The sequence below is a fragment of the Bos javanicus genome, chromosome 1 (genome assembly GCF_032452875.1).
Source record: "Bos javanicus breed banteng chromosome 1, ARS-OSU_banteng_1.0, whole genome shotgun sequence".
Classification (NCBI taxonomy): Eukaryota; Metazoa; Chordata; class Mammalia; order Artiodactyla; family Bovidae; genus Bos; species Bos javanicus.
This window is the reverse complement of record NC_083868.1, coordinates 46,335,327-46,359,805: the sequence shown is the minus strand read 5'-3', so window position 1 is coordinate 46,359,805 and position 24,479 is coordinate 46,335,327. Positions and strand designations below refer to the sequence as shown.

Genomic DNA, 24,479 nt, shown 5'->3' with positions numbered 1-24,479 from the left:
GGATTGGCCAGTTTGATTTCCTTGCAGTCTAAGGAACTCTCAAGAGTCTTCTCCAACACCACAGTTCAAAGATTGTGTATACTGTTATTTAATAAAACCCTAAGATCTCTGCTTTCAAAGATGAGATTTTACACCCATTACAAGTTTTGGTTGTGATCCTGTCCAGGTTGCAGATTAGCTCCACCTGTTTTTTTTCATCTGCAGTTCAGGGTAAAGGACATTATCCCCCTGGCATATAGCATGTTCCAGGACACATTCAAGTACACATGCACTTGAATGTCCTTTGAGGGGACAGGGAATTAAAGCTTCTGATAACACATGATATTCATCATATCCGTTCATATTCCACTGACCAAGGCATGGTCAGGGCTCATGTTCATAGAGTGGGGTGTCATTAGTATGAGCCACAGTATTACTGTTTATAAAGGGCTGCAGCTGCTAAGTCGCGTCAGTCATGTCCGACTCTGTGCGACCCTATAGATGGCAGCCCACCAGGCTCCCCCGTCCCTGGGATTCTCCAGGCAAGAACACTGGAGTGGGTTGCCATTTCCTTCTCCAGTGCATGAAAGTGAAAAGTGAAAGTGAAGTTGCTCAGTCAAAGCAGTTGAATATTGACAATTTCATATAGTTCCTATTGCATAAGTGAGTTGAATCTGAAGTGGAAATGGGCGGTGCTGCATAATCCTTTTATGATGAGTAAATGCATGGTAAGAGTAAACAACAAAGCAGTCTGTCAGCATGGAAACAGATTGTCATTTATAACATATCTTTGAAGAAAAAAATGTATCTTAAAATGTTCACTCTACATACTTTATGGGTATGTGTGTGTCTGTACACATGCACTTGAATATGCATTAGTGTACAAAGATTAAATAATTAGTGTAATCGTTAGTTTTCAAATGACAGCAGTATCGAATTTGACTAGTTAATTTTTATTTCATTGTAGGTATATTAAAGCAAGTCAAAGATTACATTAAACAATGTAGCAAATGCCAGGAGAAACTAGATCGCTCGCGTCCTATATCAGATGCTTCAGAAATGCTGGAAGAATTGGGACTAGATCTTGAATCTGGGGAAGAAAGTAATGAATCAGAGGATGACCTGAGCAACTTTACTTCGCCTCCAACTACAGCATCCAAGCCTGTGAAAAAGAAGCCAGTATCCAAACATGAACTTGTGTTTGTAAGTGGAGCTTTCCATTCAGCTTTTACATCTGTAACTAGTGTGTTAGTATTTATAGTATTTTTTCTTGAACCTCTAAAACTGCTTCCCTGTTGGTACCGTCACTGTTAAATGTGCTGAAGTGTTAGTCCTCACTTCTGTCAGACTCTTTGCCACCCCATGGGCTGTAGCCCACCAGACTCCTCTGTCCATGGAATTCTCCAAACAAGAGTACTGGAATGGCTTGCCATTTCCTTCTCCAGAGGAGCTTCCAGACTCGAACGCTGGTCTCCCTCCTGCATTGCAGGCAGATTCTTTTACTATCTGAGCCACCAGGTACAGGTGCTAAATGTTCGCTAATACTGCCTCTTCCTTAATCATAAATTTTCACATTGTTTCTCCTCATAATGTAACTTGTTGATGTGCTGTTAAATTATTCCTCCCCTCGTCTTTTTAATTGGTATATTGGTACAGGTAGACAGAATACATTTCTGGAAGCAGTCTGTGGGTCATGCAGCAAGGTAAACTTAAACTGGCTAGGTCTTTGTTTTTTGCCTGCATTAATGTCTTACATTATCAGATAAATTTCTGACCAATAAAAGGAGGCAGTAGGAAATGAGATGTAGGTTTTCATTGGATCAAGTAAAGTGAACATAGCGGAAGATGGTGAGTACGACTTATCTTTTTATTTAAATACATAGGTAATAAAGAATATTGGACTATTCATATTAGTGGAATTTTTACAAATGAATAATGTGTCTTGTTTTAAATTTTGTTAAGGGTGAGAATACAAATGATATATAATGCAACTCTTGGTCTCCAACTTATTTTGATAGGTTGACACCAGAGGAGTAGTGAAACGTTCTTCTCCAAAACATTGTCAGGCTGTCTTAAAACAGCTGAATGAACAGAGGCTCTCTAACCAGTTCTGTGACGTTACTTTGTTAATTGAAGGAGAAGAGTATAAAGCTCATAAATCTGTTCTGTCAGCTAACAGTGAATATTTTCGAGATCTTTTTATTGAGAAAGGAGCTGTTTCCAGTCACGAGGCAGTGGTGGATCTTTCTGGTAAGAATTTTCTTTTTTTTTCTTTTTTGGTAAGAATTTTCTGATACTCTTTGTTAATAAGTACATACTGGAAAAAGGGTGTGTGTATCTTACAAACTTAGGATCTGTGCTCAAGTGGAAGAAGCCCATTTATAGCATCAGACTAAGCTTGACTGTAAGCTCCTTCCTTTTAGAAAGGTTTCCAAGGTAGATATATGAAAAGCCTGTCATTTCCTACCACTGCCTGTTAGGCAAGAGAGTGGTAGCACTAGTACAATTTCTGTGATTTACATTGTTAAAACAGTTTGAGAGAAATCTGTAACTACACCAAAGTTATTACACTAAATAAATATATTATTTTAAAATTGACTGAATCTTATGTTTTGGACATATAAAACACTTCTATATGTCTATTGTTTTTCATTTTTTAAGGTTAATAATCATCATTCATGTAGATTTGATAATAACGTCAGTATAGAATACTCAGAATTCTAGGTGTCTTTTTTTTTTTTTTTAATTATCATTATTATTGTAAATGAGTAATTTGACTTTCCTTTGGCCTCACTAGAATTTATATATTGGCTTAGGAGTCAACAAATGAAAATTTAGGAAGCATTAAAATAGGTAACCTTATTTATACATTTTCTTATACTGTTACTTTGCTATAACTCTTAAATAAGTGACGCCACTGGGTGAACTGTCATTTCCCCTTTCTAAAGCAAAAAAGTGACTTTATTCGGGTATATAATATTCACCTAGTTAGCCACTGAACCTTTTCTATCTTACTCTGGCGAGTTAAATTCATATATTTTTTCTTAATAGTAGCTGTATGTTTAATTACTAAAAAAGATTTCTCAGGTATCCACTTTGTGCAGGGAACTGGCCAGGCTCTAGGGATACAGTGATGAACAAGAGCTTTTATGAAGCATAGAGGAGCATTACATTCTAGATTTGATATTTACTTTGGTGATTCAGAGGAGAAAATACATCTTATTCTGGGCCATCTGAATAATAAAACTTATCACAAGTGTAGTCTTGATATATTAGCTTTGAAATTTTTTCCTTATCTTCCTTGCATCTGAAGCAGAAAGAAGAATGCTGCTGTTTTGTTTCTCAGCAGCTTATAGCAAATGAAATCTCTGCTTCCCAGATAACTGCAGCACAGCATCCTATTATTATTTCAGGAAAATACCTCGGTTATTCTTCATTCCATATGCTTATTTTTATATTTTGTTCAGCAAATAGCAATAGCAAGTGAAGCAGACATTATTAAAATCTTTGTTTGATTTTTAAATAGACTAATTATATGTAAATATTTAAAAATGATAAAATGTACATCTGTTTTCTTGTTACCTACTTTAATATTGTTGAATTCATTGTTTATGCTTTCAAAAATTTCTTCCCTACTCAGTCATAAAGGTACTTTCATGTATTGTCTTATAGTTTCTCATTCATATTTAACTTTTAATCTGTTTGGAATTTTTTTAGTGGTGTGAGATAAATATTTGATTTCATTTTTTTCCATTTTGATAACTTGTCTCAGAATTTAGTGAAAACTTCCTCTTCCTACCCATCCACCATGCAAATTCTCTTAAAAAACAAATGTTCACATGCTTGGTTCTGATTCTACATTTTTTTGTAGTCTGTTGGTTGTCTCTTCCCCCCCTATTATTGCTTGGTCTACCTTATCTTTATAATAATAATGGAAATCTTCAGCTTTGTTATTCTGGTGAGTCTTATTCATAGCCCTTTGCTCTTTCACATAAACTTAAAGCAGGCTATCTACTTCCACAAAAGGAAGAAAAATGTATTTTGATAGGGATTATATTGAATGAATAAGTTTTATATTTTTCCATAAAAGTCTTGCACATTAAAAAAAAATTATTTCTTTATTTGGCTATTCTGGGTCTTAGCTGTGGCCTGTGGGACTGTTAGTTATGTCATGTGAACACTTAGTTGGAACATGTGGGGTCTAGTTTCCTGACCCATGGTATCGAACCCATGCCCCCTGCATTGAGGGCATGGAGTCTCAGCCACTGGACCACCAGAGAACTCCCTTGCACATCTTTTGTTAGATTATTTTAAGGTAGTTTATACTTTTTGATACTATTATAATTTTTTAAAATTATATAATCTCTGATTTATTTTTATTAATTGTTGATTACTAAATACAGTAGTACTGCTTAATTACCTTAGTCATTCAGACATCTACCTGTAGATTCTTTGAGATTTTCCATATAAAACAAATATATTATGTGCTAATAGTAATGGTTTTGTTTCTATCCTTCCAGTCCTTATATTTTTAACTTTTTCCTGTTACTTTACAGTGCCATTTAGAACCTCAAAAAAAAAATAGCAGTTGAATAGAGGTAGTGATAAAGAGTTCACTTATTCCCATTCTAAAGAAAAGGTGTTTTTGTTTTTTTACTGTGAAATACATTGTTTGGTAAATGTTTTAAATAGATAATCCTTTACCCCCTTTAACATTAACGAAATTCCCTTTGAAATGAATGTGGACTTACCACTGTACTTTTTCTGTGTCTGTTGAGACCATCTTTTTCATTCTGTTAATGTGGGAAATTTTACATGGGTTTACTAATGTTAACCCAGTTTTTCATTCCTGAAATAAATCCACTTTAGTCACAACATACCATATTTTGTACAAACTGCTTAGAATGGTTTGTACAAACTGGTTTAGAGTACTAACGTTAGACTGTTTGCATCTGTACTTAGGAGTAATTTTTCTTTTTCACAGTTTGTCGTGTCAGCTTAATCTTACAAATTGTGTGTTCCTTCCAATTTTTACATTCACTGAAGTAGTTACTATGAAATTAGATTTATCTCTTCAATATTTGGTAGAATGATGGCTAAAATTGACTGGCCTGTAGTAGACTTTGGGGCAAGATTTCTAGCTACTAATTTTGACACATTTAATAGTTACGAAATTATTCTATAGATTTTCTGTTTCATCTTGAGTAATTTATAGAAGGTTGTGTATTTGCTGTAATATGTCTCTTTCATCTAAATTTTCAGATTTATTGGCACAATTTTTTTTACTTTGGCCATGCTGTGCAGCCTGCAGGATCTTAGTTCTGGGACCAGGGATAAAACTCAGGCCCTCCACAGTGAAAGCTCAGAGTCCCAACCGCTGGACTCCCAAGGAATTCTGGCACAAAAAACAATTTTTTAGTGCAGAAGAAATTCAACAAGAGGCAAAGTGATAGGCAAGAAATAGATTTATTAGTGTAGGATGTTTGTAAGAGATGCCAGCTATCAGGCAAGGAAGCTCTGCCCCAGCGTAGAATTTTTTTATATCCTTTTATAAATGCTTCCAGTGACTATAGATCTCTCTCTCATTCCTTGTGCATTTTCTCTCATTTCAAAATTTTTTTTTTTAATAAAGTTTTACTGGCTTTAAAAGAAAAAGAAGCTGGCAAACTACAACTTGTATGCCAAATCTTGGCCCACTGACCGCTTTTGTGAATAAAGTTTTATTGAGACAACCACACCTATTCATTTGCTTATTGTCTGTGGCTGCTTTTGAATTTACAAAGGTGGAATTGAATAGTTGCTAGAAAAACCAGTGGTCCACAGAACCTAAAATATTTGCTTATCTCACTGTTTACAGGAAAACTTTCTTTACCCTTTGGCCAAAACATAATTTTTAAATGTTAAAAACTTAACTTATGCAAATACTATAGTCCAAGGTCTTATATAATTAATTGCAGAAACCAGTACGATGTTAAAACTGCTTCGTATAGAATTCCTAAGAATTGTATATATTGTCTTTCAACCAGAGAAATGACTTTGCTCAAAATGAATTTGCTGATGGATGAAAAATTGGTTAATACTGTATAGAGAAATAAACCAATAAAGTTTTGGAGTTACCTTTCCAACCCTGACAGAAATAACTTCTTATTCTTTTACAATTCATTTGTACTTGCTATTACTTTTCTGTAAGTTAATTTTTACAGAGAGTCTAGTCAGTAGCAATCAATGGTGTTTGCTCAGCACTGCTCTTAAAGAATACTTGACTCCAAAGATATACAGTACAAGGAATAACTACAAGTGGGAGTATAACCTTTAAAAATTGTGGGACACTGTTGTACCCCTGAAACATGTAATACTGTATGTCTGCTGTACTTCAGTAAACAAAAGCCCAGTAATCCTTCTTACCTATGAACCAAATTTTTTAAATTGAAGTATGGTTGATTACAATGTTGTGTTAATTTCTGCTGTACAGCAAAGTGATTCTGTTTTATATATATATTTTTAAAATATTCTTTTCCTTTATGGTTTATCACTGCATAGTGAGTTTCTTGTGCTATACAGTAGGACCTTGCTGTTACCCATCCTATTATATAATAGCTTTCATATGCTAACCCCAAACTCCCACCCTGGTCCTCCTCCACTACCCTTACCATTGGCAACAAGTCTGTTCTCTGTGTGTCTATTTGTGTTTTGTAGGTAAGTTCATTTGTGTCATATTTTAGATTCCAGGTATAAGTGATACCATATAGTATTTGTCTTTATCTCTCTGATTTCACTTGGTATGATAATTGCTAGGTCCATCCATGTTGCTGCAATTAATGGCTGAGTGTACCACATCTTCTTTATCCATTAGTCTGTCAGTGGACAGTTAGATTGTTTCCATGTCTTAGCTATTGTAAATAATGCTGCTGTGAATATAGAGGTGCATGTATCTTTTTGAATTATAGTTTTGTCTGGAGATATGCCCAGGAGTGAGATTGATGGATCATGTGACAACTGTGTTATTAATTTTGGGGGGACCCTCCATATTGTTTTCCACAGTGGCAGTGTTGACTGTCTTTTCATCTGCCTATTGGCCATCTATGTGTCTTCTTTGGAGAAATGTCTTATTTAGTTGTTCTGTCCATTTTTTGATTGGGTTGTTTGTTTTCTTGATGCTGTTAAGTTGTATGAGCTGTGTGTTTTTTGAAGATTAAACCGTTGTTGGTCACATTGTTTGCTAATATTTTCTCCCATTCCATAGATTACCTTTCCTTTTTGTTTGTGGTTTCCTTTGCTGTGCAAAGTTTGTAAGTTTGATTAGGTCCCATTTGTTTATTTTTGCTTTTATGTCTATTGCCTGGAGAGATTGACCTAAGAAGACGTTGGTATGATTTATGTCAAGAAATGTTTTGCCAATGGTCTCTTTTAGGATTTTTATGGTGTCATGTCTTATATTTAAGTCTTTAAGCTATTTTGAGTTTATTTTTGTGTATCATGTGAAGGAGCATTCAGATTTCATTGATTTACGTGTAGCTTTCCAACATGCCCAACACCCTTTGTTGAAGAGACTTCTTCCTATTGCATATTCTTGGATCCTTTGTTGAAGGTTAATCAACTCTAGGTTTTTGGGTTTATTTTGGGCTCTCTGTTCTGTTCCATTGATCCATATGTTTGTTTCTGTGTGAGTACCAAACTATTTTAATTACTGTAGCATTGTATTTATTGTCTAAAGCCTCCCTCCTGCTTTGTTTTTTTTACTCAGGATTGCTTTGGCAACTCTGGATCTTCTATGGTTCCCTATAAATTGTAGGTTTATTTGTTCTAGTACTGTGAAAAATGTCATGAGTAATTTAATAGGGATTGCATTTAATCTGTAGATTTCTTTTGGTAATATGATCATTTTAACAGTATTCTTCCATGCTTCTGGATTGACTTCAACTTAGAAATTAAAAAGGTACTAGGTAAAAGACCAAAGTGCATTTTTTTTTTAAGAAATACTCTTTCTTACCTCAAGCTTATTAACTTAATTTCATAATTTGTAGCAGTATTAATATGGCTTCAGGCAACTTAATTATCAGCTTTCCTAGGAATGACTGAATTAGTGATGTTAGTCATGTTGATGTGTAGTCTCCCCAGCTTTCAACCGGACTCCTAGTACATCTCATAGGTTAAGGCTTCCTTGTATGCTTGTTACTTGTTTATCCCTTATTTGCCTATGTAAAAGGACCAGATTTTATGTATCTTCAGTCAACACTGAAAAATACTGCAAACATGAGTTTTTAAACTTTGCTTTGCTTTAAACTTTGCTTTGGCCCTCTGTCATTTTTAATAAAAGATCTCTTAAGATAAATTATTACATATGAGAAAAGCAAGGCACAATAAAGTGTGTGTAATACAATACCTGTTGTAAGAAGGAGACAGAAGAGTATTTATTGGGCTGTATAAAGAGACTCTTAAAAAGCTGTACAAATTGTTAATTCGGTCTGGTTATGGAGATGGAATTGGACTTATGACCATGTAATCTTCTAATTTCTGAATCATGGGAATATTAACAATGGTTTTTGAATGTGAAGTACTGAGAACTTAGAATGGAACTGATCTTATTTTCTCACATAAAATGGGAACCTAATGCCTGGTGTGTAGTAATTTGTCTTATTCCTTAGACCAAAGATGAGCAAACCATAGCCCGAAGGGCAGTCCTCCCTTTTTTTCCTCCATAAAGTTATATTGTGACATAGCCACACTCCTTTACATACATGTTACAATACTTGGTTTCTCTTTCCAGCTACAGTGGCAGAATTAAGTAGTTGAAACAGATGCCTTATTGCCTGCAGTATTTATTATCTGATTCTTGACAGAAAAACTTTCCTGACCCTCTGCTATAGACCTTGTTTTAAAATTTTTAGTAATAGAATACTTTGTTCACAATCAAATTTTTATATGAGCTTCTGCTTTGAAATGCACAGCTGTGTTTACTGCAGTGAGGTTAGGGGACGGGTTGGTTGGACCCTGCCTTCTCACCTGCCTCCCTCTCTTTTTGTACCCTCCATTCTCCAGCAGCTGTTTCTTGAGGCAAATTTGAGGAACCCCCGGGGTTCTAAGGAGTACAGTTTGAAAATGACTGCCTTACAACAACTCTTTGAGGTAGTAAGTGTGATATTATTTTCTATTTTAGGTATTGAGAGACACGACTCATGGAAGTGAGTTAGTCAAGGCTTAATAAGCAGCCAGAGCTCAAAACAATTCCAGAGTGTTTTAATTGCAGAATAAATGGTTATATTTGCCTTTATATTGTATTTTATATTGTCATAATGATACAATAGTTGTTTTTACAAGGTGTTTTAGTGGTGATTTGACTTTTTTGTCTTTCATCTTCCTTGTTTCGCATAGGTTTTTGTAAGGCTAGTTTCCTTCCTTTACTGGAATTTGCCTATACTTCTGTGCTAAGTTTTGACTTCTGTAGCATGGCTGATGTAGCCATCTTGGCTCGTCATCTTTTTATGTCAGAAGTTTTAGAAATCTGTGAAAGTGTGCATAAACTAATGGAAGAGAAGCAGCTAACTGTGTATAAGAAGGGTGAAGTACAAACAGTTGCATCTACACAGGACTTACAAGAACAAAGTGGAGGTACAGCACCTCCCGTGGCTAACAACACGGGAACCACAACAACTTTATCCACTGAACTTGGGGATTGTGAGATCGTACTACTGATGAATGGAGAATTGCCAGAGCAGAATGGAGAGCTGGGACAACAACCTGAGCCCCAGGTTTCTTCACAGGCTGAAGCCACCGCGTCACCTGTGGGCTGTGTAACTGATTCCCATCCTGAAATGGAGTCTGTTGATTTAGTAACAAAAAACAACCAGACAGAACTGGAAACTTTAAACAGCAGAGAAGATAGCACAGTTTCTAGTACTCATCCTAAGCCTTCACAAGAGAATGTAATCAGTAGCTCTCCAGGAAACACTGATACGGGAAATGATACAGCAGCTGAGGATATCTGTGCTGAAGACATTTCAGAGCATAGGCAGGACCTTGACCCGTCCTCGAAAGATGAGGAAAATCTAGCTGAACCGACAGCACTGATGGACCAGAGCCCCGATGATGATACTTATAGAAGCAGACTTCGGCAGCGTTCTGTTAATGAAGGGGGATATATCCGACTACACAAAGGAATGGAGAAGAAGCTGCAGAAACGGAAAGCTATTCCCAAGTCAGCAGTTCAACAGGTATGATGAAGAAAGAGTTCACCTTTGTAGTTTTAGCTTTAAGTTGAAAGCATTCTATTGATAAACTTATGGTGAAAAATATTTTGAGGGGGAGGGGAATGGGTGCAGGAAAGCAATTTAATGTTTTAAATACCAATGTTATTAATAAGGTAATGTGAATTTGAGATAGTTAAATTTGGATTGTGTTTTCTGTTCTTTAATCAGGTGGCTCAGAAATTAGTTCAAAGAGGAAAAAAGATGAAACAGCCGAAAAGGGATGCTAAAGAGAATACAGAAGAAGAAGCATCCCATAAATGTGGGGAATGTGGAATGTTTTTTCAGAGACGATATGCCCTTATAAAGCACATACTGAAACATGAAAGAGCTAGAGATTACAAGTGTCCAGTAAGTATCTGGAAAGCTAATTATAAATGGCTCTAACTTCTTTATAAATAGAATCTAGTTTACTGCTTTGTTATTATGCTACCATTTGTATTCTCCTTTTCCCTTATATTGCTGTCATAGTTATCTGCTGATTCATACATGTCATGTTCTTGTCAAAAAATGTTCAGTGACTTACTTCTGCTTCTACTGTAGAAAGATGACAGTAAAATGATCTTTTTAGAAAGTTCATAGAGAGGCAAAAAGAACAGGAGACCATAGCAACTAAATTCTGGCCTCGGATACATAAATGTAGTCTTTTTTTTTTTGACTGTACCACATAGCACTGGAATCCTAGTTCCCCGACCAGGGATCAGACCTATGCTCCCTTCAATGGAAGTGTGGGGTCTTAACCACTGGACTGCCATGGAAGTCCCTAGATGGAGTCGCTGATTCAGTAGATTTGAAAGGGCTCATTCCTAGGCTTTCAGCGTGGAAAGCTAAGAATCAATCCAAATTGTATTACAGAACTACCAGGAGGCTCAGGAATTAATGGTACTAGTGACCTTGAAAGTAGAGGTAAGGCTGATGGTTAGAAAGAGCAAGTGAATCACTACCACCGTGCCTTCAGTCAAAGATCCATCTTCTACTCTCTAAAAAAGAAAACCACTGCTCTAGAGAACACTGTGGATAATGAGGGTGAATGTATCAGTGTGGTATACCCAACAAGGGAAAGTAGAAGCTTCTATACTGAATATTGAAAGTGCTCTTTCTCTACTCAAGTCCTGGAATCTTAACAGCCAAACCCTTAACCTTAAAATAGAAAGATTTCTTAGAGATGAGAAATCTGAAGCCCAGTAAAAAAAAAGACCTAAAGATACCACTCACTAAAGCCAGGGGTTGACCATTTTACTTCCCTACTTACACACAAGTTCCAGCCAGTTTTTAAATATCTTACTCTGAAATGTGAATAAACATCAGGTATACAGATTCATGACAAATATTTCAAGTGAAAAACAACTTTGAGGAATTCAAGACTATGCAGTTAGAAGAAAACTAAAAAAAAAAAAAAAATGCACATAAAACCCAAACCACAAGTATGATTTATATTAGAGATAAAGGAAAAGATTATGTCAGTGAAACAATAATCATGTACTATATTTTTAAAAGGAAACTTTAAGAAAACAGAATAGTTTTTTAGGAATAAAATGTATAACATATAAAAAAGTCTCTGAAAAGTTAGGAAACATAATTGACTAAATCACTCAGAAAATAAAGAAAACACAAGGTAAGAATGGGAGTGAAAGAAACTGAGGATTGGTCTAGTTGTATTCTAATGTCCAAGTAATTCTAAACAGCATGAAGAGAAAGAAATCATTAATGCAATGAAAAAAACATTTTAGAACTTGAACATAGACGTTTCCTTGTTAAAAGGGCATGTCACATGTTCAGAATCATGGTTTAAAATAATTCTTTACCAAATGCATTATGAAATTTCTGAATCAGGAGACAAAGAGTCTTACAAATTGGAAGAGAGAAAGGAAAAGGGTTAGAATAGTTTCAGACATTTCAGCAGCAACAGTGGAAGCTAGAAGATAAAGGCACAATATTTTTAATATTATAAAAGGAAATGATTTCTAACTTGAAGTCAATAGACTATATTTGCGATGGTACAGTAAGAACAGTTTCAAGACTTGCAAGGTCTGCAGAGTTTTACCCCCTAAATTCCTTTTCTCGGGAAGCTGTTGGTAGAGGTATTCCACCAAAATGATCAAAACATGGGAAATGGAAAACATGGGGTCCAATCTGTGAAACAGTTGCCCCAGTTTGGAACACAGCATAGTGCTTTGATGGAGATATCCCACAAGGTGATGTGTTTAAACCTTCTCTCAGCCAACAATTGAGGGAATGTTTGACAACAAATTAGCACTAAATACGAAGAGAAGTAAAAGGAAAGCAAAAGGAAAGGGAAGAAAATCATACTGTACTATATTGTCCAGCTGTAATAACATGTACGTCATCCAAATAATGTAAGCACTGAAATTGATCTCACCAAAATGATGATAAAGCTGTCTTGAGCAAGTATGGTAATGAAAGGAATTGTGTGTGTAGAGAGTGAAAGGTGGAGATACTCACCTCCTATTATTCATATTACTCAGAATTGCAGAGATGATCATTAAGAAAGTGTCAAAAAAGTAGAAGTAGTGGACCAACAGGCCAGTTTTATTTATTTTAAAAAAAGTCTTATGGATCATGACTGTGTATAACTTTGATTTTAAAATAAAGAGCAGAGGCTTTCAGCAGTACTTAGCAAGTACAGGATAAAGCTCAAGGACTGGACCTTCCTTGCTGTCCAGTGGCGAAGACTCCGCACGCCCAGTGCACGGGGCTGGGTGCAACCCCTGATGGGGGAACTAGATCTCACATGCTGCAGCAAAGACCGAAAATCCTGTCTGTCACAGCTAAGACAGCTCAGCCAAATAAATGAAACATAAAAAACAAACACAATGTAAAAATTAAAAGCAAACAAGTCCCAAGGACTATCACAGTTTTATCCTCCCACTTTTTCAAGCCCCTGTGTTGCTCCACCTAACAACTGTTAGTATTCGTGTAATGATAGTGTGCTTCCTTTTGTCTGTCTTACTATTCCTTCAAGGCCCAGCCTCAGTGCTGAGGCTTTTCCTTACTCTGATTACTCCCCCTTCTTAAATATTTCACCTGTTTATATGTAAATCCTTTTTCTGTGGTTAGATTATAAACCCCTGCAGAGTAGAGACTGGGTCTGTCCCTTTTATCTGTATAATCTGGTACCTGGTACACTGTGTCTTTTATAGAGTGTATGTGTTTATGTAATTGTAACAGACAAATGGCAAGTTGAAATATGAGTTGCGTTTCACTTAACATTTGTAATGAAAATACATTGAGGCAGAACTTACTTTTTCTTTTAGTTGTGTAAGAAACAGTTTCAGTACAGTGCCTCCTTGCGAGCCCACCTTATTCGACATACCAGGAAAGATGCACCTACTTCGTCCTCTTCCAGTTCCGCATCGAATGAGGCATCAGGGTCATCGTCTGAGAAGGGCAGAACCAAACGAGAATTTATATGTTCCATATGTGGAAGGACATTGCCTAAATTATATTCTCTTCGAATACATATGTTAAAGCACACAGGTGTAAAACCACATGCATGCCAGGTAAAGTCATTATATTTATTTTGTTATTTAAAGAAGACTGGAATATAACTGACAGTAAGACTGGTTGAATCTGGAGCCACATCACTTTAGTAAAATATCCCATAAAGTCCATAACTTTTTCAGTTTGTTGCCTAGGTCAAGGATGATTCCCATTTTTGCTCTTTAATTTGTTGTCTGAAGTTGTAGTTTGAAATAAATCTGTTTAGAGTGTTCAGGAGACTTGATGGAATTCAGAGTGGTACTGGTGAGAATAACCAGCTTCTAAATCATACCTTCATGTTCGGCAGGGCCAGCCTGGCTTGGTAAGGAACCTGTGACTTAAATCTTAGCAGAAATTCTGCCTAAAGTCTGTGTCCTTCTCCAGAGCTGGAGACTAAATGTCAAAATCTGATTGCTGGTTCAGAATCCTGTGATAAGCCAGATTTGGGCTATTTGAAACAGTGAAAAATTTCTAGCAGCACCTGTAGCTTTGCATATAAGGATGACCCACTATTTTTATTGATAGTTTTGGAACCAGTAACATTTTTAATGTTTTTCTCTCTTGTTTTTTTAGCATTGTATTATATGAAAAAAGAATGTCAAAGAATAGAATAAACCCTTATGTACCCTTTATCCAGCTTTAGTAGTTATCAACACATGGTCATTTGTGAGTTTTTTTAATTAAAAAAATTTTATTGAAATACAGTTGATTTATAATTTTGTGTTTTAGATATACAGCAAAGTTATTTAGCTATTCATTCATTCTTTTTTAGATTCTTTTCTATTATAGGTTATTAGAAGATACTGAGTGTAGTTCCCTGTGCTGTGTAGTAGGTCCTTGTTGGTTATCTATGCTTAGTTGTGTTTTATATGTACTGTCACTCACTCCCTTCCTACCCCTTCCCTTCAGTTATTTCGAAGCCAAGTCCTAAGCATCATTGTATTCATATATTTAAAAATTAAGTGTTAATTGGACCTCTGGTCTTCAACTGTAGCCCTACTCAAGATGCGTGGGCCATGGAAGATAAGTAAAAAAAATGGAGAGTAAGCATGTAGAAACTGTAATGGCAATTTGACGCTGTTTGACATCTTTATTGTGTTTAACAAAAATCCCTAATAGATTGAGGAAAGGAAAAAAAACTGGTACCTCATCAGAGAGTTTGAGAAGCACTGTTTTAGTTGGTATAGATGTGAATGAGTATATTGTTCTTGACTAAGCTTCCATGTCTCTTTTAATGTATATTGTTTACCAGTTTCAGAAAAGACAGTGTGAGGGTTTTTTGGTACTGTTTTAAGTTCTTCCACAGATTACATGGTTGTAAGAAAAATAGAAATATTTGTTATGTACGGAATGAGGAGATAATCAACGAGCTTAAAATCTTAGGCCCTTGTTTCAACTTAAACGTTGTCATTTTGTTTATAATTTAAGGTTTTAATTTAAAATAGCATACTAGCTTCTCTATCTTCATTCTTCAGAAACAGCCCTTAACTCTTTTTCTGTTTTACTTGTTTAAATACCCATGCTGCTTTAGGTCTGTGGAAAGACTTTCATCTACAAACACGGTCTAAAATTACACCAGAGTCTCCATCAATCACAGAAGCAGTTCCAGTGTGAACTATGTGTGAAGTCATTTGTTACCAAAAGGAGTCTTCAAGAACATATGAGTATTCACACAGGTAATGAGAAATTTACATTGACATAGTTACATGTTATATACTGTTAGCTTACCTAGTATATTGATTATGCTGTAAGACTGTATATGTGCAGTTTTTTTAATTAATGAGAGTAAAGCTTAAAAATTGTTCTTACATCTAGTTTTAGAGCTATCTTATTTGTATAAAAGTTTTTTAAACTTTTTTTTAATTAGTGCACATGTCTGCTTCATGTCAATGTATGGCTAAATCCACCACAATATTATAAAGTAATTATCTTCCAATTAAAAGAAATTAATTTTTAAAAAAGTTAAGCAATAAGCAGATGTAGCTGTCAACAAGTATGTGGTTTATAATTTTATTAGAATTTTTAGTCCACATATACTAATTTTCACATGTTTAAAGCAGTTACGTAGAAGTGGCTGATAAAGGGTAGATAATCTGCTGTAGAACTTGTATACAACTCTACACTGTTATAATCCAGATGACCATGCAAACCTCCCAAATTCTTTGGGCAGTAGTGGCCTCACTAGTACTATACTGAGAGGAAATAGGATATTTGACATAGTTTGTTATTCTTAGAAGGTGGGTGCCAAAAGTCATAGCTTCTGTGTTCACTTGATAAAGTAGCTTCTGAAGTATGACATAAAGCATTGTTAGAAGAGCACCCGATCACTGGATTTGTGACATGCTTTTTAATTCTTATAGGAGAGTCCAAGTACCTTTGCTCAGTTTGTGGAAAGTCTTTTCATAGAGGCTCTGGGCTTAGCAAGCACCTAAAGAAACACCAACCAAAGCCTGAGGTTCGAGGCTATCATTGTACTCAGTAAGTATTTAGTATGTGAACCATTCAATTAATTTATGTTCTTAGTTCATTTGAAAGTTGTTTCAAAGGAAAATATTTGAGGTGGCTGAAGTTGATTAGATATAGTTTGATACAGTATCACTTGATAATGTGTCTCTTTCAAAGTTCAACTGTAATTGAACTCTGCTAAGGAAGTGGAACTTGAATATTCATATGTAATTATATAAACATACACACATACATATCTGAGGTGATGGATGTGTTAATTAACGATAGGAATCCTTTCACAATGTGCATGTGTGTGTGTATACATACATATTGAATCATCATGTTTTACACATTAAATACCTTAACAGTTTTGTCAGTTACACCTCAGTAAAACTGAAAAAAGAAAATAGTTGAATCTAATAGTAAACTATTATTTTACTTTAAAAAAAAATACTATTTGTTTACTCTTGATTTTTATCAGTTTGCCTTTGTCTAGGTGTTCCTATTTATTTAGCAGTTTTATTTGCATTATAAATCTCATACCATATGAATCATTCATTTTAAATGCCTTAAAGAAATTCTTCAAATGTGCGGCCTAGGGGTAGGGACTATAGGAATGAACGGTCCCTTGGTGCCAGGCAGAGATTCTTAATAGGCAATTCTTCTGAAGTACTGGACTTGTTGCTCATTTCTCTTTTTCTTCAGACTCCTTTCCTCTCCCTCTTTTCCCAGAACCTCCTGAGATCCCTTTTATAAAGTTCATATAACATAGCATTTATCATGTTAAAGCGTTCAGTTCAGTGGCTCTCGGTACGTTCAGTGTTGTGCAAGCATCACCACTGATTCCAGAATGCCTTTAACACTCAGCCAGGCAGTTTACAATCCTGCCATGGTCTTCTCTTTCTGTTTGTGCAGAGTCAGCTATCAGTGAGAGCATGGAGCATTTTCAGCTCTTTTCTGAGCATGTGCCAGCCCTGGGCAAATAATTTGCCTGGGAATATGTGAGAGTTTTTCAAAGGTCTTATTTCCTGAAGTATCTCATTCTCCAGCCTTTCCTCCCAACTGCCATTCCTTGCCCCAGCAGCTGTGGCTAATACCTTTACCTTTAAATGTTTCCAACCAATCCCTCCTGTCTACTCTTCCCACCACTCCCAAGTCCTCAGCCCTGGGGGAATTTGGCTACATAAAAGCAAGCACTTTGAGAGGTACCAGGTAGTTCAAAACAACTACAGTTCGGTTTAAGTCCCTCTAATACTGTGAACCCATAGAGAGAATGAATTCTGTCTACTGAGCTGAGGAGCCAGGGGATGGGGTCAGGGTGAGTTGAAATGCCACAAAGCTCTTTTACCAGGATTCAACAATTTTTTTCTTAATTAAATAATTACCTGGTTGCTGTAAACTTTTAATCAGTTTCCAGAGCACTAGTAAAATTGATTCTGACTGTTTTTGCCACTTTGTCTACTGATTTTGTGGAAGGTTGGGCTTTTGGAGTTACCAACTCTGCCCATATTTGCTGATGTCACTCTGATCAGTCTTATTTTTATTTTTTACAGATTTTTTGATGTGTACCATTTTTAAAGCCTTTTTTGAATTTGTTTCAGTATTGCTTCTGTTTTATATTTTGGTTTTTTGGCCATGAGGCATGTGGGATCTTAGCTCCCTGACCAGGAATCAAACCCACAACCCCCTGCATTTGAAGGGGAGGTCTTAACACTGGACCGCAGGGAGTCCCCTTACTCAGTCTTATTTTAAAAGAAAAGTAGTTTATTATGCATACCTTTATAGCTGCAAATGTAAGAAAACCCAGTTTAAACTGGCTTGAATGAACTAGGAGTCTGAATGGTTTAATGTAAATTGATTTCAGATTCATTAGCACTTGATGTCTGTGAGACTCAATGTGGATAAGACAGTGGCAATGGTTTCAGCCTCACATCCCCTCAACTCCCAAATTGTCAAGCTGCATTTCTCATGTTCCTGTAAAAGCCCTGAGGTCACTCCTATTGAATCTGGCTAAGGCATTTGTGGATCAATCACAGTGGCTGAGAGAATGCTGTGCTCTGATTGACCTACACCTAAGTCAGTTGCTCCATCCTTATGGGCAGGAGTAAATCCTACCCCCAGCAGATGGACAGAATGGGAGAGGGTGAAAAGGGATGTAAAAAGGGCACATCCCAAGGAGTTGAGGAGAAGATAGAAGATAATCACCTTTATGATAACCTTTGGGAGCTTTGCAGGATTCTTTCTAAAATGTTTCTAGTACTCTGGAACTGAAGGAACTTAACACACTCCAGCCTTGATGCAAGATTGCAATACTAAGGTTTTGTTTTGTTTTGTTTTAAATTGGGATCATCTTGTAGAGTTCTAGAAACCCAGGAATATACTGAGTTCTTGGAAACTTCTTTTAAAAGAATAAGATGATCCATTTGGGTGAATGGACTTTGTTATTGCAGATGTGAGAAAAGTTTCTTTGAAGCTAGAGACCTTCGCCAGCACATGAACAAACATCTTGGTGTGAAGCCATTCCAGTGCCAATTTTGTGATAAGTGCTATAGTTGGAAGAAAGACTGGTATTCCCATGTGAAATCTCATTCTGTCACTGAGCCGTACAGGTGGGTAAATCTGGGGCGAATCTGAGCTTAATTGAGATATGTATGTACTTGGATTAATTGTTAGTCCATTAGTATGGTTTTGGTGTTTAGGAAAAGGTAATTTGAGTTTTTCGTCTATTTTAGATGTAATATATGTGGCAAAGAATTTTACGAAAAAGCATTGTTCAGAAGGCATGTAAAGAAAGCTACCCATGGAAAAAAAGGACGAGCAAAGCAAAACCTGGAACGGGTGTGTGAACAATGTGGAAGAAAATTCACTCAGCTGAGAGAGTATAGAAGACACATGAACAACCATGGAGGTAACTACACTTCATGGAGGTTAATAGATAGACCTTTAAATAGAATACAGACCAGTCCAGTAGTGGTTCTTCATTTTCCATTCCTCTTGTCTGTTATCTTATCTTCCTTAATGAGAGATTAATCCCATATTATGGAAGGTGTATTCAAATAATAGCAGTGATTGTGAATCTGACTACCTAATTGTGTAGATAGGTAGATTCCTTTCTTAGTGAGCTTAATATTCTGTATTAATATTTTTATTCTGGAATGGATTACTTGAGCTTCTGTTTTTTTATCCTAGGATTATAGGATTGCTGGGAAGGTGTAAAGGGACTTTCACAGAAACTCAAAATTGTCTCAGAGTAACTTCTATCCATAGGAACATCTTTAGAGAGGTTATATCCAGAATCTGCTTTATTCTAAGGGAAAGCATTTGGCCCTAAGTAAAAGATGGCCATAGTCAAGATAGTAACGTTTATGGGCTACTGTACTTTAAAGCATTATTTATCAGGCAGCTGTAATAAATTTTGGTACTTGGACCTCGCCACACACACACACACACACACCCACCTCTCTTTTCCTTTTTTTTTTTTTTCCTTTTACTAGGAGTTAAGCCATTTGAGTGCTTAACGTGTGGAGTTGCTTGGGCTGATGCCCGATCTCTGAAACGCCACGTCAGAACACATACAGGTGAACGGCCTTATGTCTGTCCTGTGTGTAGTGAAGCCTACATAGATGCTAGAACACTCCGTAAACATATGACTAAATTCCACAGAGATTATGTGCCTTGCAAGATCATGCTGGAAAAAGATACCCTTCAGTTTCATAACCAGGGAACTCAAGTGGAGCATGCTGTTAGCATCTTAACAGCAGATATGCAGGAACAAGAAAACAATGGTCCTCAAGAACTTGAAACTGTGGTAGTGACGGGAGAAACTATGGAAGCTCTTGAAGCTGTTGCAGCGACTGAAGAATGTCCGTCAGTATCTACACTCTCTGACCAAAGTATTATGCAAGTGGTTAATTATGTGTTGGCACAGCAGCAAGGACAGAAGCTCTCTGAAGTCGCAGAAGCTATTCAAACTGTTGAAGTAGAGGTGGCACATATTTCAGAAACAGAATGAATGTAGTAATAGAGATAAAAAGAAGCGACATCTCATGTATATTGAACTCACAGAACATTTGTTTACAATACTGTATGACTATCTGCCTGGAGTTTGTATGTACAGGCTCTGGGCTATTTGGTGGTGTTTTAACATACAACGATTTGTCTAGCTAATGGTTCTGTAGAAAAGTCCATTTACTGTAAACAAATTGAAAACAAATCTATTTGGTGGCAGTGGATTATCATGGTATACTTCTTACGAATTAATGTTTAAAAAGAACTGTACTAAATTAAAAACCGTACAGTTTTATTTGCATTTTGACTTGATTATATATACTTTTAATTTAAAAGGCTGTACTAATTGGCTTTCTTGTTTATTCTCAAAATATAGAGGTTCTGTGATTTCATTTGCCCTGTTTATGGGTTAAAAATTCTAATATAAAACATTTTAGTAGGATGCATAGGTATGTTACATTTTTTTAAATGCTTCACATCTGTGATTCTTGACTTACTATTTATTTTATCCCTTTATAAAGTCAGGGATTCTTTATTCTGTTGTAAAGCACTTAATGAGTTACATGTTGTAATCAAGTTTGCACAGTGTACTTAATCTGTATGGGGAACCCTTAAATGAATAGCTAATTTTTCAAATGCAATTCAAATGCATGAAATGCCTATTAAGCCTTACTATGCTAACCTTCAAGGCAAGTAAATTGACCATGAGCAAAGAACACTGTTAATAATCTCTGTTGATGGGAAATTTCTCCTTGATAACAAGAAAATAAATGGGGGTGGGGGAAAAGGTTAAAACTAGGTTTGGTTGTTTGCAGCTTTTGTATCATGTTTAATTGTTCAATTTTGTTAAAAAAACTGCAGTTTAGAAATAGGATAGCAATATAGGTATCTACAGCAGTCCTGTGGATACCATATGATTGTCAAGTAATTTCAGAATATTGAAAATTCTTCAGTTCAACCCTCATTATAGTATACTACTTAAAGGAATTGATTATGGCCCACCAAATTGTTAAAAGTAAATTCTTTTTAAAAGTTGCCTGAAAAATTAATTTGTGTGTTTGATTTTTAAATTCCCACCTCTGTAAGCTATCTAATTTTCTCATTTTTCAAAATAACCATGGGGAGATATCACATTTCTCTCCTGGGATACTACCACTCAAGTTATAATTGTTAAAATTAAACTTCTAAGTATTAGAATAAGCTAATATAAGGTGTAAAATTAAGATATAAGCAAATCACATGTAAATCATTCCTAAAGCACAAGAAAAGAATGTGCCTTGATGTATATATATTATTAAAATGCTTATTCCGGTTTACTTTAAGTGGCTTAAAAGAAAAATAAATGTGATGCCATGCATGTGCTATACCTGCATATGTAATATTTGCATTTGCACATTTCCCATTGTTTCGGTAGCTGTGTGGCTGACTTTCAATTTTAAGTGGATTGACATAACAGTCTACAGCTTTATAATGGCTGCTTGTTTAATCGTATGTTTCAGTTAGTGAAAATGTATTTCAGTCTAAAATTTGGAATTGTCTTTATGTTCCATTGTCACCACTGTTATTAGATTTAGTTAATTGGGTAAGACCATTAATGTATGTCATAAATATGTAAATAAAAGATGTTGAATCTTGTTTAAAGCATAAGCTTTGAAGTTAAGCTTGTCACTATTTTCAGCTCATAAGTCAGTTGCTGTTATTTATTATTAAGTTAATCCATTTTTAAAGAGGGGAATTGAACACATAAAAAATAACCACTGAGGGAACATATAATACTATTAAGACTTATTATTACACTTAAACATAATCTTAACAACAAAATCAAAAGTAGTACAATTAACTGCCATGTTTGGATAATTTAAGTGTGTTTAGAGAATTACATAAATTTCATGCAGAAGTAAGTATAAAGATTCCAAAAATTCAGTTTTATATTTCCATGGAGAAACTTTATAATAATTCCTTTCTAAAAGCACACATTGATTTGTTGTTGTCAGATCAGGTATCTCCTGATTAAATCTGCTTGTTAGTGCTGTTTTATTAAATTTCAGTGGCTTTTTACGTAATTTCACAGTTACTTTAACTGCTGGATTTAGTCTAGACCTTCAGTGTCTTTTTATCTTTTTTAATAGCTGTGGTGTAACTGTACATGATGCTTCCCACTCATAACTGAATTAGAGGATTCAACCTATAATGGCAGTTTAAACCTTAAGGAACCATGGAGGTTCCTAAACAGGGGTTTTACATGTACTGTTTGGATAAATATATCAGGCTTATTTTATAGTCTGTTATCTGAAGTTTTGAAGTGAATACTGCTGTTTATTGGATTTCTCCAGAATGTTATAAATGTTAAGAGTACAGGTTGTTGCTTAGTCGCTGAGACTCTTTGTGACCCCATGGTCTATAGCCCCCGAGGCTCCTCTGTCCATGGGATTTCCCAGGCAAGAATACTGGAGTGGGTTGTCATTTCCTTCTCCGGGGGATCTTCCTAACCCAGAAACTGAACCCACATCTCCTGCATTGGCAGGCGGATTCTTTACCACTGAGCCATCTTGACTTTGGGCTTAATTTGCTGCCTCTTTCCAGTTTACCACCATTCAGGTAAGGCCTGCTGACTTTTATCTTTTCTAATGTATATACTTAATGCTGTAAGTTTCTTCTAAACTCAGCTTTCACAGCATTCCACACATTGAGATATGGTATTCCTTCACTGTTACTTGATTTGAAATATTTTTTAATTTTCATTATAATTTATTCTTTCACATATATTTTACTTCTAAACATAGAGGGTTTTGGGGTTATCTTTTTTGTTAGTGATCTCTAAAATTATTTTACTGTGATTAAAAATATATTGTGTATTTTTTATTCTTTAACATTTGATGAGGGTTATTTTTTATGGATAAGCAGTGGTCAATTTTTGTAAATGTTTCATGAGAACTTAATTTTATGCAGTGTGGAGGCATTGTTTTAATATGTGTCAATTAAATGATTATTTTTGTTCAAATATCCTGTACCCCTATTCTTTTTTTCCTGCTTGTTGGTTCTATCAGTTAGAAAAATACCTCTACCTGTATGAATGTAGATTTGCCTATTTCTCCTCCTTTTAATAATCCTGGCAGTTTTTGCTTCATATATCTTGAAGCTGTTACTAGTCGTCTAATACAGAATTGTTTTCCTGGTGAGTTAAACCTCGTATCATTATGAAAGGGTAAAATGAAGAGCCTTTGGTAATGCTCCTGGCTTTACGTCTACTTTGAAATTAAAATAGCTACAGGGGCTTCCTGGTGATCCAGGGGTTGAGAGTCCACCTTACAGTTCAGGGGACTTGGGTTCCATCTTTGGGGAAGTAAGATCACATATGCTGCAGGGCAAATAAGCCCCGGTGCAGCAGTTACTAAGCTCACATACTGCAGCGGGAGATCCTGCATGCCACAACCAAGACCTGACACAACCAAATGAATATTTTTAAAATAGTAAAATAGCTACATCGGGATTTTTTTGGGGGGTGGTATTCACGTGGTACATTTTACCATGCTTATTGCTGTCAGCCTGCTCATAACCTCATATTTAAGGTATGTCTCTTATACATAGTATATGATTGGCTTTTTTGGCTGTGCAGCCTGTAATATCTTAACTCCCTGACCAGGGATTGAATGTATGCTCCCTCCAGTGGAAACATGGAGGCTGAGCCACTGGACCACCAGAAAATTTCCTATGGTGGTTTTGAAAAAAAAAAAGTCCAGGCTGCCAATCTTTGTCTTTTCATAGGAATATTAGTTCAGTTAGAAAGTGCTCAGTCATTCAATCGTGTCTGACTCTTTGTAACCCGTGGACTGTAGCCTGCGTCTGTCCGTGGAATTCTCCAAAAATACTAGAGTGGGTAGCCATTCCTGTCTGCAGGGGAATCTTCCCAACCCAGGGATCAAACCCTGGTCTCCTGCATTGCAGGCAGATTCTTTGCCATCTGCTGCTGCTGCGTCGCTTCAGTAGTGCCCGACTCTGTGCGACCCCATAGACGGCAGCCAACCAGGCTTCCCATCCCTGGGGTTCTCCAGGCAAGAACACGAGTGGGTTGCCATTTCCTTCTCCAATGCATGAAAGTGAAAAGTGAAAGTGAAGTCGCTCAGTCGTGTCCGACTAGCGACCCCATGGACTGCAGCCTACCAGGCTCCTCTGTCCATGGGATTTTCTAGGCAAAAGTACTGGAGTGGGGTGCCATTGCCTTCTCCGCTTTGCCATCTGAGCCACCAGGAAAGCCAACTAGAAAACATGACATGGAGTAGGAAATGGTAACCCTCTCCAGTA

The 24,479-nt window shown here is 36.1% G+C and overlaps 1 protein-coding gene across 2 annotated transcripts in view; it reads left to right on the top strand.

Moving 5' to 3' along the window:
- ZBTB11 (zinc finger and BTB domain containing 11) overlaps positions 1-23,180 on the top strand; it is a 35,355-nt gene extending 12,175 nt beyond the window's left edge. The window contains exons 2-11 of one of the 2 annotated variants that reach the window (XM_061426750.1): positions 947-1,182; positions 1,998-2,229; positions 9,352-10,190; positions 10,395-10,574; positions 13,499-13,744; positions 15,256-15,400; positions 16,085-16,202; positions 18,620-18,778; positions 18,902-19,077; positions 22,702-23,180. In XM_061426750.1, coding sequence (XP_061282734.1) covers positions 947-1,182; positions 1,998-2,229; positions 9,352-10,190; positions 10,395-10,574; positions 13,499-13,744; positions 15,256-15,400; positions 16,085-16,202; positions 18,620-18,778; positions 18,902-19,077; positions 22,702-22,730 — 2,360 coding nt within the window. In that variant the 3' untranslated portion in view covers positions 22,731-23,180. Of the gene's footprint in view, positions 1-946; positions 1,183-1,997; positions 2,230-9,351; positions 10,191-10,394; positions 10,575-13,498; positions 13,745-15,255; positions 15,401-16,084; positions 16,203-18,619; positions 18,779-18,901; positions 19,078-19,663; positions 21,825-22,701 lie in introns of those variants that run through there. The other variant, XM_061426740.1, reaches the window with a different exon arrangement.
- Positions 23,181-24,479: the final 1,299 nt, after the last annotated feature.